This window comes from Pecten maximus, chromosome 7 (genome assembly GCF_902652985.1).
Source record: "Pecten maximus chromosome 7, xPecMax1.1, whole genome shotgun sequence".
NCBI lineage: Eukaryota > Metazoa > Mollusca > Bivalvia > Pectinida > Pectinidae > Pecten > Pecten maximus.
Genome location: NC_047021.1, coordinates 21973943 through 21989748, shown reverse-complemented (window position 1 = coordinate 21989748; position 15806 = coordinate 21973943). Strand labels below are relative to the sequence as shown.

Here is a 15806-nt window from a genome sequence, read left to right as displayed (position 1 = left end):
CCCAGGGGCAAGCGCGAGACCCCTGGGTCATGAAATCCACAATTTTGGTAAAGCACCTTAAGACCCTTCCATCTATGAAGAGTGTATGATTCCACCATATCTGAGAGTAGAGAAGAAGATTTTTGAAGTTTTAGTCAATTTGACCCTTTTTTAGCCCCGCCTCTCGGGCCACTGGGGGGGGTGGGGACCATATAATTCACAATTGTGGTTGACCTTGAGCCATAGAAGCTGCCTGCCAAATTTAATTGAATTTGGTTCAGGGGTTTTGGAGAAGAAGTCGAAAATGTAAATTGTTTAGGGACAGACAACGACAGACAAAAGGCTATTAGAATAGGTCACTTCAGACTTTGTCTCAGGAGACCTAAAAATTTAATCCATTTTTATTGTTATATTTGTAAGAATTAAGATGCTACATATATAGGGTTGACCACGGTATTTAACTAACCTGTCTGATAAATACTATGTTTCCCACAGGGTTTACCTGGATGTACTGACATCTGAGGTGCAATACCATAATAATGATGTAGCGACTTTTCAGGTACAATATGTATACAATTACCCCCTACTTGGAAATGAGATGTTGAGTCTCAGGCTATCAAGTCATATATCATTCCTAAAACAACAATAGCCAGCCTGCAACATTTTTATCTATATCAGCTGTTTGTTCTCCTTGATTCTGATCTGTACATACCTGTACACAGGTATATCTACCTGTATTTAGTCTGTTGTCCTACCTTAACTTACAGGTGATATCTACAGTACCTGAAACAGGTATAAGTTTACAATCAATACCTAATGAATTAATGAACAGCTCAGCATAATGAGTCCCCATCCTCTATGTACAAACATGGAGCGTTCCTGTTTCACTTGTTCTAAACAATTTAATTTATAAACAAAATTTGCCTTAATGTCCATTGTGTACACACCTGGAATCTGTAAATTCTTCTTATTTACGGTACAATCTTTTGTGTAAATTTCACAGATGTATCTTTTCCTTGAAAATTTCTATATTGCGTGTCTGAGACCCATAACCTTTGTATCACGTATTGCTGATTCTGTTAGAATACTGCTGAATATGGACAGGTAAACTTTCATCTTTTATTGCCTTCCTTTGATTCCCTAATGATCGAAACATTGACTTCTGAAAACCACAGGCTGTTATTAACACGCAAACTTCAAAGGTATACAGTACCATTCCTGTGTACGAAATAGATATTTAATCAATTTACAAAACTTTTTTGTTAAAGATAAAAAAAAAAGATGTTTACAAATGACAATATACCTTAGAGAACCCTAAAACAAGGGATTCCATTGCTTGCAGATCTAAATGAGCCATGCCTTGATGATATAGGACACATATAAGAATCTTTATAGGTACTAAGGCATTTGTTTTAATAGAATAGTATTTTTACATATTTGAATAGATAGTGGCATTCTTAATGTGGCATTCTTCCTAATATAGTTTAAATGTAATGAAGTAAATGAATATCATGCAGAAACAAGTGTATGTGCATTTGACAGGCCTAAATGTCTATCACACAATTAATATTAACATTATTTCCAGTTCTGTATTATTGGAATGTCTAGAAATATAACCAAATTTTCTATCAATTGATCTCAACCATAAATTAACAATTGATGCATATGAAACAGGATAATTAGTCAGGGGTGGTTATGGGTAATAAACAAATTTTAAGACAGGTATACCGGTGCAACCTTAAGTGCGATTGAAAAGAACTTTCCAAGCATAACTGCGTGCCTACCTAAAGCATTAAAACTATCAAAGTGATCTTGTATTACCAGTACCTTAAAGTAAAATAACAGGTTTTACAAATGTATGTTACATTGAAGGCAAACATAAAGAAACAAAATGTAAATTCTTTATTTTGAGTATGTACTACATCTGGTTGGTCTCCTATCATGTCACATAACATTATTTATAGCCTCTATTGGAGTATGGGAAATCTTTGGTATGTCTAAAGGGAGATCATTCAGCAAAAAAATATATACCCAATATAAGTATACCAGTATAGATAACGTAACATAAAACAGCACTAAATAGTTCTGTTTTCATTCCTCCTCTAATAATGCTGTTCTGAGGACAATATCCAAGAGAGGACACTATGTACTGAGGACAATGTAGGACACTGATGTACAGAGGACAATTCCCTAGGTAGGACACTGATGTACAGAGGACAATTCCCTAGGTAGGACACTGATATACACAGGACAATACCCTAGGTAGGACAAAGGTACTAAAGACAATATCCTCTGGACACTGATGTACTAAGGACAATATCCTAGGTAGGACATTGATGTACAGAGGACAATACCCTAGGTAGGACACAGGTACTAAGGACAATATCCTCAGAAGGACACTGATGTACTGAGGACAATATCCTAGGTAGGACACTGATGTACAGAGGACAACTCCCTAGGGAGGACAAAGGTACTTAGGACAATATCCTAGGTAGGATGCTGATGTACTGAGGACAATATCCTAGGTAGGACACAGGTACTAAGGACAATATCATCAGAGGGACACTGATGTACTGAGGACAGTACCCTAGTTATGATAGGTATTGAGGACAATATCCTAGGTAGGTCACTGATATACTGAGGACAATATCCTAGGTAGGACACTGATGTACTGAGGACAATATCCTAGGTAGGACACTGATATACTGAGGACAATATCCTAGGTAGGTCACTGATGTACTGAGGACAATATCCTCAGAAGGATACTGATGTACTGAGGACAATATCTTCAGAAGGACACAGATGTACTGGGGACAATATCTTCAGAAGGACACAGATTTACAGAGGACAATACCCTAGGTAGGACACTGATGTACTGAGGACAATTCCCTAGGTAGGACACAGGTACTAAGGACAATATCCTTGGGACACTGATGTACTGAGGACAGTACCCTAGTTACGATAGGTACTGAGGACAATATCTTATAAGTAGGACAGGTACTGAAGACAATATTCTAGGTTTATGCGCTTGCCTTGCCTTTTACCTAGGTGGCTGGGGTTCCATTCCTTGATTGGACATGAATGGGGTCACCTGTCTGACCATGTCAGTTTTCTCCTGATACCCCAGTTTCCTCCCACAGTAAAACTCCTTGTGCACTTTCATTGGGCCAACAGGAACAATTAATATGTCTATATAACTTGTTTCACAATTGTTGTAAAATAAATAAAGTTTGATTTTACAATATCCTAAAAATAGAATTAATATCTTTCTTGGTGTGAATTTAGAGGTATTTTACCAAAACCAATTGTGAGCTTGAATATTTTGTAACTAATTATAATCAAAAAGTCAAATAGTGTCTAAATTCTAAATAGACTCTACCCATTGCATTCAAATGACAGGACATACATGTAGTTGTACACACCAATTATACAGAAGGAAGTTCCTTGTATATCTTTAAGATGTCATTATGCACTTGCATCTTTGACAACATGATTTGGACACACCTCACTGTGACAAAGGTCAGTCAGACATCTAAAGTAACATCATTAATTTTGCCCTCAAGTACAATGTACAGCTTCAACAATGCTAGACAGGTCTGAGGTATGCACTGGTATAGGATACACACTGACTACATTTGTATACACAGGCAGGTGTAGAAATGTACAGGTTTATCACTGTTCATGATTATTTTTGACTTGAAAATTTGATGTTTTTGTTTTAGGTGCCACAAAAATGAGAAAGTTTGCGAGTATGAAGTCATTTCTTCAAAGGATACCATGTAGTATAAGATATCAATAGCTTTGTATACTGGTTATCTGTCACTGATAACCAATGACCACCTGTATGTAGTTGCACCACTGACCTCACACTTACCTACACAGCCTGAATAAACATATACAGGTATTGATACACTCCCCTCATTACCGTTTCACACACAAGCTGGATGTGAAATTAAATTGCAACAGAGGCCAAGAAATGAAATCAGGACATCTTGAATCCAAACCCAATTTTCTACTGAATGAACTAAAAAAGAAATATCTCCTAAATCTTAATACCTGTGTTTCCTCTAACCCTAATTATATAACAATCCCTATATGTTTGTGCATACAAGTTTTTTGGTCATTTTCAAGGAAGGACTATTATAAAGTCAAGATTGGTTGTCTATAAAACCTTAGTAAAAACTATTTTAAAAATAAAAAGATTTCCCTACCTACCCTACCCTATTTTTTCTGGCATATTAGTGGAAACACACATATATTATTTTTTTAGGCCTGAAGGAATCAGTAAAAACATATTCCAATTAGTTGACAAATTACCAAAATGACACCCCTCGCCCCGAAAGAATTGATATTTTAAATATATAATGTTCAAAGACATATTTTTCAGTTATGACATGTACAGTCTACAATAAGACTTTTTTTCAATTTTCACCAAAATTTCTATTAAAGAATTTATTATAGAAATTATAGAATAATTCACATAAAATAGACCACGGAATTTTATATATCGTATCAATAAGAAATTAAAATAACATGCATACGTAAACAAAGTGTAAACACTATATACGTTACGTGTCCTTTACAAATGTGTACTCTGCACACCTGTAATTTGTATACATTACCAGAGATACAGTTCAAAAGTTTATTTCCATTTTAATCCAACAGAACCAAAGGTAACAAAAAGGTGATAACAACAAATGCAAATCCGCCAGAAGTGTTATACTATCCGCTGTACCAGACAGCCTGTCATATCCATTACCTTGATACAGGTGAAAATTACAGGTGGGTTGGTCCAATTAGGCAGTCACTCCTGTAAGTTTACTGTACATCTGTTGGTTTTTGCAACAATTTTATGAGATATATTGAAATCCGAAAAGACAGCAACCCTGTAATTAATTCTGGTCCGTAAACAATCTGAAAAAAAAGCGACTTACCTTTTTTTACTACCTGAGAACGACCATACAGAGCTGTCACTAAGTTTCCGTTTCCTCCGTTCTACATGATTTACCGCGCCATATTTACATATCGAGATTTGCAGGTGGTGACGAGACTTCACCGATATCAGGGTAGTTTTAATCGTCGACAAACAGCAGGGGTGACGGGCTGTATGATATCGTACCTATTCTCGTGTAAAATGAACATTTACGTATTTTCTATTCTTCCCAAAAATATATTAAAAGAAATTTCGATAAAATCAGTAGTATTTATCATAAAACACAAAAGCAGTTAATATTAAAATAAAACTATTGATAACCTGACATCCCTTATTTTGAAATGAGCAGACATAATTTGGATGAGTTTTTCTCACATATTGACGTCACTTCCGTGCCGCCATCATCGACCTCCATGGTTCGCGCAGAGGAAATAAACATGGAAAACCAAGAGGATGTATTGGACGCCCTGTGTTGTAAGTTGTGTGTGGTATTCTAGTTGGAATATGTATGGTTGTATAATCTTTTGATTTGTGATGAATTGAATTAATGTATCTTGACATTTTTCTTGTCAGGCTACGAGAAGAAACCGACCCCCGACATACCACCGGTTCTGGATCAGTATCTCCGACGGGTGGCGAAAACTGGAGAAACACTGTGAGTATTTAAAAGATACTAATCTCATCAGAATGTTATTTTCCTTTTATTGTCATATCTGTTTGGTTTCTTTCAAAAGCTATGTGTCAAATGTAAACATATTCGAATGTTTGTCATGTCGAACTCCCAACGCGAGAACAAAGAGCAGCCGTAGTAAACACTGTGGACGATGGTGTTTTGATAAACAACGTGGTTGTTAATGTCCCCGTGTGTTACTAGACGAATAGATGTCATTGATGACATACATTTTGATAATAAATTAAGAAATATGTAAAGTAAAGAATATCATGTGTATGTCCGGCAATTTCAATGTAACAGAAAAGTAACATTTTCAAAATGCGTACACTTGTTTTTTTGCGTTTTTTGGACGACTGCCAATGTCAGTTTTGTTTTGATATCAAATGGTTCAAACCAATGCAAGTTAACACGTTGTCAAATTGTAAGAGAACATATTTAAAAGCACCTTTACGTGTCCATATAGTATATTGTATGTTTAGAAGTGAAAGATTATGTATTAAAATTTGCTTCGTTCATATTTCAAAAAGTTCACACTCTTATGTTATGTTCAGAAATTCTCTTGATTCGCATACCATATTCAAAATATCAGAACTTATCAAGACACTTTCCAACAGGTCACCTTCACAAGATGACATGACATGGTTTAAATGAAATCATGCTTTTTAAAAAGCCAGAGGGCGATTACATTAAAATACAAATATATGCTGGAATTAAAAGTAAACAAGTATGGGATATATTGGTGTGAAAACAAGTGCACATCTTATAATGTAACCCCAAAGAATGATCTCACCATATTTTTTCACATAGTATTACTGACCACTGTGTCCAAGAGTTTTTGTTTAATTTGACTTCAAAAATTAAAACTCAAATTGTGAGACATTGAAAGCAGATGGTAACTCCTCAACCTGATCCATCATGAGTATTGACTCATCGTTCAGAGTTTAAAAGTACCATTGATCCTTATGATCACATGAATGACTTAGCTCAGGAAGATAAACAGCAATTAAAACAAATAGTAAGCAACTAATTGAAAAAATTTAATATCGTATTGAATTATTAATTAATGCCTTTATAAATACATCTTTATGTAATTGTACATACATGTATTACTTGATAATAAAATATTTTGAAATTATTAATTAAGTAATGAACTGTTATTAGAAGACTGATAAAGGCTCTCCTGTATTCCCATCCTTTTATATTGCTACGTCTTTTATGATAAAATTTGTTGAAATGAAATTAACCAAAGAATAACAATAAAAATAGCTTAAAATTATGTTTTAGTTACAGAAGGTTGCATGTGAAAATAGCCAAATCTTTCTACATTCATTGAAAGTTTTTTGTTTGGAAACACATTATCATACATCTTAAATTGTACTGAACCTGCCTTATTTAAGTCTACTGTAAGTTTAGTAAATTATTATTATTGATTTAATGTATACCACTTATTTCCATATTCTGACCTTTTTTGTCATCAACAAGATTTGATCTTCAAACTGGGGTCAAAGAAACTGTCGACCAGTCGATTTGGGGTCATAGTCACCATGATTTTAGTTCATATTGTATTGTATAGCACATTGTAGAGGAGATACAATTAATAATAATGGAGTGTTTAGAAAGTTTGTACTTCAGTTTTGTTGTTATTGATTTTATTCAGATATTTCTTAGGTGCTGTTCTTTCTAATTTGAATCCTGGAATCACTACTTCTTGAATTCAATCAGAAACCATGCTATCAGTCCTATGTGTGCTTGTGTATTGTACACGTGTATCCTTGTGATATAACTTTCTTACTGTAGTTGATTTGTTTACATATTTGAATTATCAATATGTGGCTATGCTAGATTTTTCGACATTTCCTATGTGATTCAGCTTCTATAGCTTTGAACTTTTGTTGTGTACAAAGTTAGATTATATCAAAAGGTTTTAAAAAGACATCATTGTGCTATATTTATTTATTCAATAAAAATTCAATCATCAGCATATTTCTAGTAAATCTTATGAAGAAAAATCAGATATTGAAATCCAATAAGTGCTAAAAGTTTTGAATACCAATATTAATGGTATAATTATGTTATCAACGACTAGCTTTCTTAAAATCTGATACTTTACACCCACAAACAAGCATGTTTCAAAATTTCATTAATCATTATCTGAATCATTTCAATTTGTTCCATTGGTGCAATATGTGCAAGTTGAAAAAACAACATATTTGATATTAAGATTTTATTTTTTATCTTCAACAACAAATTTTGTCATTACAGCTTCCCATGGCAACAGTTAAAAATCCTCTTCATCCACAAGTTGGATTCTGTCATCACACAGTTTAATCAAGACTTTCCGGCAGATCACCTTCAGAACTGTCCCAATGTAGAAAATGTCAAGTTTGAAGAAATGAAAAAAAGAGTGGTCTGTTCCTTAGAGGAGTTTCAGGGGTATGTGCAGTTTATGTTTTTGAAACTATATATTTGTCTCCTCATTTGAAGAGCTCTACATGCCAGATTTAACAAATAGAAGAGTTTTAGAGGCCATTGCTCTGTCAAGCGCAGTTGTTAGTGCCTGTTAAAATTCTTGTTCACTGGAAAATGTAAGTTGTATTTTTCCAATTTCATCAAATATTTCCCAGTTTAGATGGTGAATTATTTATATTATGATAAAATTCATTTCAAGGAGAATTGTTGGTAGAAAGGCATTTCCTTGTTATCCATTCCCCATGTTTAACTCCTTGTATGTTACTTTTCATCTGATTGATGTTGGGTTTTCAGGGCACCATTCACCATTCAGCGACTTTGTGAACTAGTTACAGAGCCAAAGAAGCATTATAAGAGGACAGACAAGTTCCTACGAGGAATAGAAAAGGTAACCTTGGGAAGTGCATAAACTGTTTCTTAAATTAGAAAGCAAAAATAGTTTTAACATAATTTTAGGTTACTGTCACTCTGAAGGAAAGAAGGAAAATGTGTATTCATCTAGTATTTGATAACCCCCATATCAAAGGTGGTATTGTGAATGGTTTGATTTTTTAATGGTTGATATTTTCGCTTACCAGTCTTCCTCAATGTCAATCCTGCAATTCTGAGGTGAAGAAAAAAATCAAACTATTCAAACAAATGGTTCTTGCTTTTTGATAATTGAAATAAATGTCAGATCCAATACCGTATGTGTAGATAACAGTAGCTGTATTACCAATAGTAAATCTGTGACCTACAAATTGTGTATGACACAAGAGTTCTCAACAGGTTTATTTACTTCATATTAAGGTTTCATCAAGTTTGAATATTGATTTGATTGATGGTCATTGTTCAAATCATTTACAGCTTTTTGTCTGCTCCTTATGAATCAGGATAAAATCAATATTTTTTCTGTTACAGAATGTGCTAGTTGTGAGTACAGTGGACCCTTTTGGAAGGTAAGGCTATCATTTGTACACGACATCACCAACCACAAATAAATAATAAAATATCAGCTATAATTGAGTACTGCTGGTTGAGAAGTATTTTGATATGTTAGAACTGCATTCATATACGACTTCATACCATCATTGATAAGTTACTGGATAATTTTGACACTTTGATAGAGGAACTATAAAACAAAGCACAAATTTGAATGATCCAACAAAGGGAAATGTCTACAATAAAACTGATGATAAAGATCATGTTTGAGGAATGCTGTAAACAGAATTTTTAGAGTTTATTATAAGCATTACAAATGTACTATTACAGGAAGATTGTGTCCGATTCCAGACCCATGATGAATGGACTAGACATGAATGGTTACAATGGAAATCGTCCAGAAAACAAGCCACACTTTTCCACGTTTCCCTCTCCATCATCCCAACAGACCACATGGCCATCTGACAGAGTTTTTAGTCCAGAGCTTAGCAAGGAACTCTCCAACCCTCTGTATGAATCTGATGCGTCCTCCTCTCCAAACTTCCCTCCCAGTGATGGAGAAAGGGTTCAACCCACTATGGCTCGGGTTGAACAACAAACAGTTTCTCAAATCAAAAGCCAGGAAAATGTGGCATCATCTTCAGAAAGTGTGGCACATCCAGACACTGGCAATGTCTCCTTGCCTTCTGATACAACCCCCGCAACAGACTCCACTGATGATGACACTGGTATCGAAAACAATGAATCGTCTGATAATGTGGACACACCTCAACAGTCCAAGGCAGAGCCGGAAGCCAAAGGTAGCATTAGTCTTGTTGTATTTGATGTAATAAAATTTACAATATTTATCATGTTATAAGTGTAGATTGGGATTGTAATGAAATCTTGAGCGATGAAATGCTTGAAATTAATCAAGGTTTTAGAGGTTTGGTTTGTTTTGCATTGTTTAATGTCCTATCAACAGCTAAGGTCATTTAAGAATGGCTTGGTTGTATCATATTTACAATATACTTCATGAAGTTGATTGATATATTCCAGAATGAGATATTTTATGGTGTATACTGTTTAACATTGCAGAGGTACAGCAGAGCTCGGATGTTGAACACACTACTGAAAATATACCAGTAGACACAACCATTCGGGATGAGAACAGCAAACCAAGTGAGCCACAAAGCCAGGAGGAGGAAGATGAGGGGGAGGATTTATCTGTTGGTGGTGATACACAGGACAGCGACCAAATATCATCGTCATCATCGTTGTCCTCATCTTCATCACCAGAGCCTGTCAAGGAACCAGAAGAAAGTGCTTCGAAGGAGTCAGAATTAAGTGTAACAACAAGTGATGACAGTGTACCAGAGGGCTCAGCTAATGAATCGTCATCATTACCTGTATCACAGGACACAACCAGCACTAACACAGCAGAGTGTTCTGGAGGTGTGGAATCATCTACAGACTCCCCAAACCAAACCCCATCGGAGGAGATCACTCCATCATCCACGGTACAATCAGACTCCTCAACAGGAGCCGATAACATGGAAACCGATTCCACAGTTCCTAGTAGTGATAATGTAGCAGACTCTGACCAGTCAGAAAAAAACAATGTTGAGAGTATAACAAACAATGAAAAAGAAGCCAGTTGTGTAGAGGAAGTAGAAACTGAAAATAGTTCTGATGTAAGTGACTCTGTGGCTACGCCCATGGAGCAGGATTAGCTGTTGAGTGAATGTTGTGTATAGTTGTTGGTATCATTATATGGCATCTAAATTCTTGGCTCAGGACTCCTGTGAAAAGGATCATCAGAATAATCCATTCATAGTCCATTGAGAAACTCATTGTGAATCATTTATTTTACAAAAACAAAACTTTTAATTTCCATGTAAGTGAGTTGATCTAAAACCACCAGTGTTACAAATATTTATGAATTTAAATACAATTCTATGTAAATTGACTAATTTATTTATTGAGATACATGCTTGTTTTCTGAGAAGATTTCACATTCAGGTACAGAACTGGTACATATTCTGCATTTCTGAGCTTCTGGCTTCTGTCAGGTTCTCATTTGTCGTTGAATACAAACTTGTTTTCTGTGCAATTAATGTGTGAAGGTAAACCTCAAAGTCAGGTTCTTGTTGTCAAGGTAACCTGATATAATCTATTGGTTGGTTTGATTCAAGTGACAAAGTGACCTTCACAGATTATGGTTGTCATATGATGGTAATTTCAAGGTGACAGTCACAAGTAGCACACTATGGGCATTGTGCTTACCTTCCCCTTAATACTTACCAATAATTATAATATTATGTCCAGATCATTTTGATTTCATTTGGTTTATTTTTGTTTTAATTTGCAATGCTATAATTGAACCCTTTTAAATTAAAAAAAAAACATCCTATCAAGCAAATATCATTTTAAAACAAACCATTCAATTATTCATCAAATTTCAATTTAAACATCGAGGAATAAATTTTGTCAGATTTGTTCTAGTACGGCAGCTAACAGTATAACATATCAATTCTGCATCTCATTTTTGTATGAATTATTGCATTGTTAAAAAGACATCTAAAATTGAAAACTTGCTACTCATACTTTCTGCTTCTTTATAAAACAGCATGTACAAAGTGTAGTGGAGCTGTGGTAATCTGTATTAGTAAATGGTGATCATATTGTTGTCCTTTTGTTGATTTTAAGTTATATTTTCAATTGTAAATAAAATTGTAAAAAAAAAGTACTTCAGTCAATTGAAATGTGATCATTAATGATATAACACTGGTGGTTTGTGTATGACCTGCTATTTTGGAGCTGTCGGAGGATATCCTCTGGTGAAGTGAGGTTCATCTGTGTGTGTGAGAGACTGAGATCGTATAGGAGAGTATAGGAGGTGTTCCATGTACTAAAACTGATAGTTGATAATAATGGATTGTGTTTGTGTTGACGTATGGTCTTTGATTCCGGAAATTAGGATCATACATCTGTATGGTAAGAATTTTAAATAGGTTTTTTTTCTCTTCTCTTTGGTATAAAGTATAAATCAAAATTTCTAATGGAATAACTTTTAAATCATTTTCATCTTTATTTACATGTTAATTTTTATATATGTTTACGGAACAAGGTAAAGATTGGTTGTGATCAGGCAGATTTCAGAAAATAATTTAATGACGAATGTGACCTATACTGTCATTTTAGATAGTTTATTTTTTGAGTGATTGAGAGACAATATGTGACTGGGTATATTAAGGTGTGTGGGTAACACCAATATTGATGCTATCATAGGGTTTGACTGAGGTATGAATGTGTACGGACTGATACAAATCTCTCTTGGGAGAACAAAATAAAATGTGAAAATAAAGATGATTGTTGTTTTGCTTTATAATGATGCATGATGATTATTTAGATGGCAACACATGATAAATCACTGGAAGCCATTGAATTCTATGACCTAGCTAGGTCGGCATTTAGAAACCCACCAGTAATCTAGAAGAAGAAAAAATTTACAATGGGAAAAAATGTATATCTATGAATGAATCCAATTAAAGCTGAATACATTTATGTGTTCTGGACCTTTTGACATTAACATTTTAAACCCTGATGTACAAATAATGTATTTAATCTTCTCAGTTTCTTATATTGGACATTATAATTAGATTTGATAAAATTTTGTGAAATCCATTTCCTATCATTACGAGATCTAGATATCCAAGAAGGAAACCTTGACACCTACCATTGCAATATGTTCAACAAAAACTGTTAATTGCAGAGGCCCAATGGAGATGTATCACTCATCCAGTATTCTTTTTGCAACCTTTGTTGGGGGTATTCTATGGAACCTACCAGTCAATACATTTCTATTTTAGCCCTTTTGATTAATTATAAGAAGTTGCTAGAATGTTTGTAACACTTTTCACCCCTGTTACCTTGAATATGGTTCAAGTTGATTGTTTAGCCCACCATCATCTGTCTCAGAATGTGGGACATTCAAATCACTCGGTGTCTGTGGTCAGTCTGTTGTCCGTCCGTCTGTAAACAATCATTATCGCTATTTCTTGAAAAGAAGGATATTCTCAAACTTCAAGTGTAGGTTCCCCTTGGTCCCTACTTGTGTCAATTTCAATTAAGATTTTTTATCAAAAAGACAAAATGGCTGACAGGTGACCATCTTTGATTTTGTGAAATCTCAAAGTCTCAAGTGACCTATTCTAATCGTCTTTTGTGCGTCGTTCGTCTGTAAACAATTTACATTTTCAACTTCTTCTCCAAAACCGCTGAACCAAATTGAATGAAATTTGGCAGGAAGCTTCCATGGCCAAAGGTCAACCAAAATTGTGAATTATATGGTCCCAACCCCCCAGGGGCCTGAAAGGTGGGGCCAAAAAGGGTCAAATTGACTAAAATTTCAAAAATCATCTTCTCTACTTCCAGATATGGTAGAATCAAATACTCTTCACAGATAGAAAGGTCTTAAGGTGCTTTACCAAAATTGTGAATTTCATGACCCTGGGGTCTCCCCGTTTGCCCCTGGGGAGGGGGTCAACTTTGCTATAGTTTATATAGGAAAATCACATTTCTGACTATCATTTGTTTCATTTCTATTGGAATTCATTCTAACTTCTTTAACATTATCAGCATGGGATGGCAGTTTAATGGTATGGACATGTTGGCCTTGACCGACCCCCAGGGGCTGATGGGCGGGGCCAAAAAGGGTCAAATTGACTAAAATTTCAACAAGAGGCCCATGGGCCTTAACGGTCACCTGAGATTTGAAATATTTCAGTTTATTTAATTGACCCTTTTTGCCCCCCCTATCAGCCCCTAGGGGTCAGTCAGGGCCAACATATGCATATTATTAAACTTTCATTCCATGCTGAAAATGTTAACCAGAATGAATTCCAATAGAAATCAAAACAAATCAGTCAAAAATGTGATTTCCCTATATAAACTATAGTAAAATTTACCACCTCCCCAGGGGCAAACTTGTGACCCCAGGGTCATGAAATTTAAAATTTCAATAAAGCACCATAAGACCCTTCAAACTATCAAGAGTATTTGATTCCACCTTATTTCAGTCTTGAGAAGAAGATTTTTGAAATTTCAGTCAATTTGGCCCTTTTAAGCCCTTCCCATCAGCCCTGGGGGGTCAGTCAGGGCCAACATGTGCATGCCATCAAACTGTCATCCCATGCTGACAATGTGTACAAAATTAGAATGAATTCCAAAACAAATAAAACAAATAAAAGTCAAAAATGTGATTTCCCTATATAAACTATAGTTAAGTTTACCCCCGCCCCAGGGGCAAACTTGAGACCCCAGGGTCATGAAATTCACAATTTTGGTAAAGCACCTTCAGACCCTGCCATCTATGAAGTGTATTTGATTCTATCATATCTGAGAGTAGAGAAGAAGATTTGTGAAATTTCAGTCAATTTGGCCCTTTTTAGCCCCGCCCATCAGCCCCTGGGGGTCAGTCAGGGCCAACATGTGCATGCCATCAAACTGTCATCCCATGCTGACAATGTTTACAAAATTAGAAAGAATTCCAATAGAAATAAAATAAATTAAAGTCAAAAAAGTGATATCCCTATATAAACTATAGTAAAGTTTAGCCCCTCCCCAGGGGCAAACGTGAAACCCCTGGGTCATGAAATTTACAATTTTGGTAAAGCACCTTAAGACCCTTCCATCTATGAAGAATGTTTGATTCCAGCATATCTGAGAGTAGAGAAGAAGATTTTTGAAGTTTTAGTCAATTTGACCCTTTTTGGCTCCGCCCCTCAGGCCCCTGGGGGGTGGGGACCATATAATTTACAATTTTGGTTGACCTTTAGCCATAGAAGCTTCCTGCCAAATTTCATAGAATTTGGTTGGTGGGTTTTGGAGAAGAAGTCGAAAATGTAAATTGTTTACGGACGCACGACGGACGACGCACCGGACGACGCACGACGCACGACGACGGACAAAAGGAGATTAGAATAGGTCACTTGAGACTTTGTCTCAGGTGACCTAAAAATCTTCTTCTCAACTTTCAGATGTGGTAGAATCAAATACTCTTCACAGATAGAAAGGTCTTAAGGTGCTTTACCAAAATTGTGAATTTCATGACCCTGGGGTCTCACGTTTGCCCCTGGGGAGGGGGTAAACTATACTATAGTTTATCTAGGAAAATCACATTTTAGACTATGATTTCTTTCATTTCTATTGGAATTCATTCTAACTTGGTTCACATTATCAGCATGGGATGACAGTTTGTTAGTATGCACATGTTGACCCCCAGGGGTTGATGGGTGGGGCCAAAAAAGGGTCAAATTAGCTGAAAATTCAGAAATCTTCATCTCAAGACCCATATAAGATAGAATCAATTACTTTTGATAGATGGAAGGGTCTGAAGGTGCCTTATCAAAAGTTTTATGGCCCTAGGGTCTCATGTTTGCCCCTTTGGAGGAGGTACTCTTTACTTAGGGATAGTCCTCAATCTTCGTGTATAGGTTCCCTTTGGTCCAATCTTGGATTTTGAGAATTGAAAATTGTTGTTGCTATTTCTTGAAAAGACCTGGAGGAATAGTCCTCAGAATTCATGTGTTGGTTCCCCTTGGTCCCTAGTTGTGCCAATTTGATTAAGGTTTTTGATGAGAAAAACAAAATGTCCGACAAGCAACTATCTTGGATTTCGAGAATTGAAGATTGTTGTCACTATTTCTTGAAAATAACTGGAAGGATCTTTCTCAAACTTCTCATGTAGGTTCCACTTGTCCCTGTCTTCAGATCATTAAGGGGAAAAGTAGAGAGAAGATCAGCCTGACATAGAACCAATAAAGATCAATCAATGGTGGGAGCCAAGAT

The 15806-nt window shown here is 35.5% G+C and overlaps 2 protein-coding genes across 5 annotated transcripts in view; one reads left to right on the top strand and one right to left on the bottom strand.

The window, feature by feature from the left end:
• Positions 1-4992, bottom strand: part of LOC117331917 — an 89629-nt gene extending 84637 nt beyond the window's left edge. For all 4 annotated transcript variants that reach the window (XM_033890892.1, XM_033890894.1, XM_033890893.1 and 1 more), the window contains exon 1: positions 4914-4992. The gene's annotated coding sequence lies outside the window, so the exon portion shown is untranslated. The remainder of the gene's footprint in view (positions 1-4913) is intronic.
• A 246-nt stretch (positions 4993-5238) lies between these two features.
• On the top strand, positions 5239-12321 carry LOC117331915 (serine/threonine-protein phosphatase 4 regulatory subunit 2-A-like). The gene is made up of 7 exons (XM_033890890.1): positions 5239-5386; positions 5486-5567; positions 7848-8018; positions 8349-8442; positions 8955-8992; positions 9306-9775; positions 10053-12321. Exons 1-7 carry the CDS (start codon positions 5254-5256, stop codon positions 10685-10687), a joined length of 1623 nt encoding a protein of 540 aa, XP_033746781.1. The 5' UTR covers positions 5239-5253; the 3' UTR covers positions 10688-12321.
• The last annotated feature ends 3485 nt before the right edge of the window (positions 12322-15806 follow it).

Excerpts from the sequence above, each read along its gene's own strand:
- LOC117331915 (XM_033890890.1), top strand. The coding sequence starts at position 5,254 with ATGAGCAGACATAATTTGGATGAGTTTTTCTCACATATTGACGTCACT. Across the intron at positions 5,387-5,485 it reads TGTATTGGACGCCCTGTGTT|GCTACGAGAAGAAACCGACC; the intron begins GTAAGTTGTGTG and ends TTTTCTTGTCAG. Across the intron at positions 8,993-9,305 it reads ACAGTGGACCCTTTTGGAAG|GAAGATTGTGTCCGATTCCA; the intron begins GTAAGGCTATCA and ends GTACTATTACAG.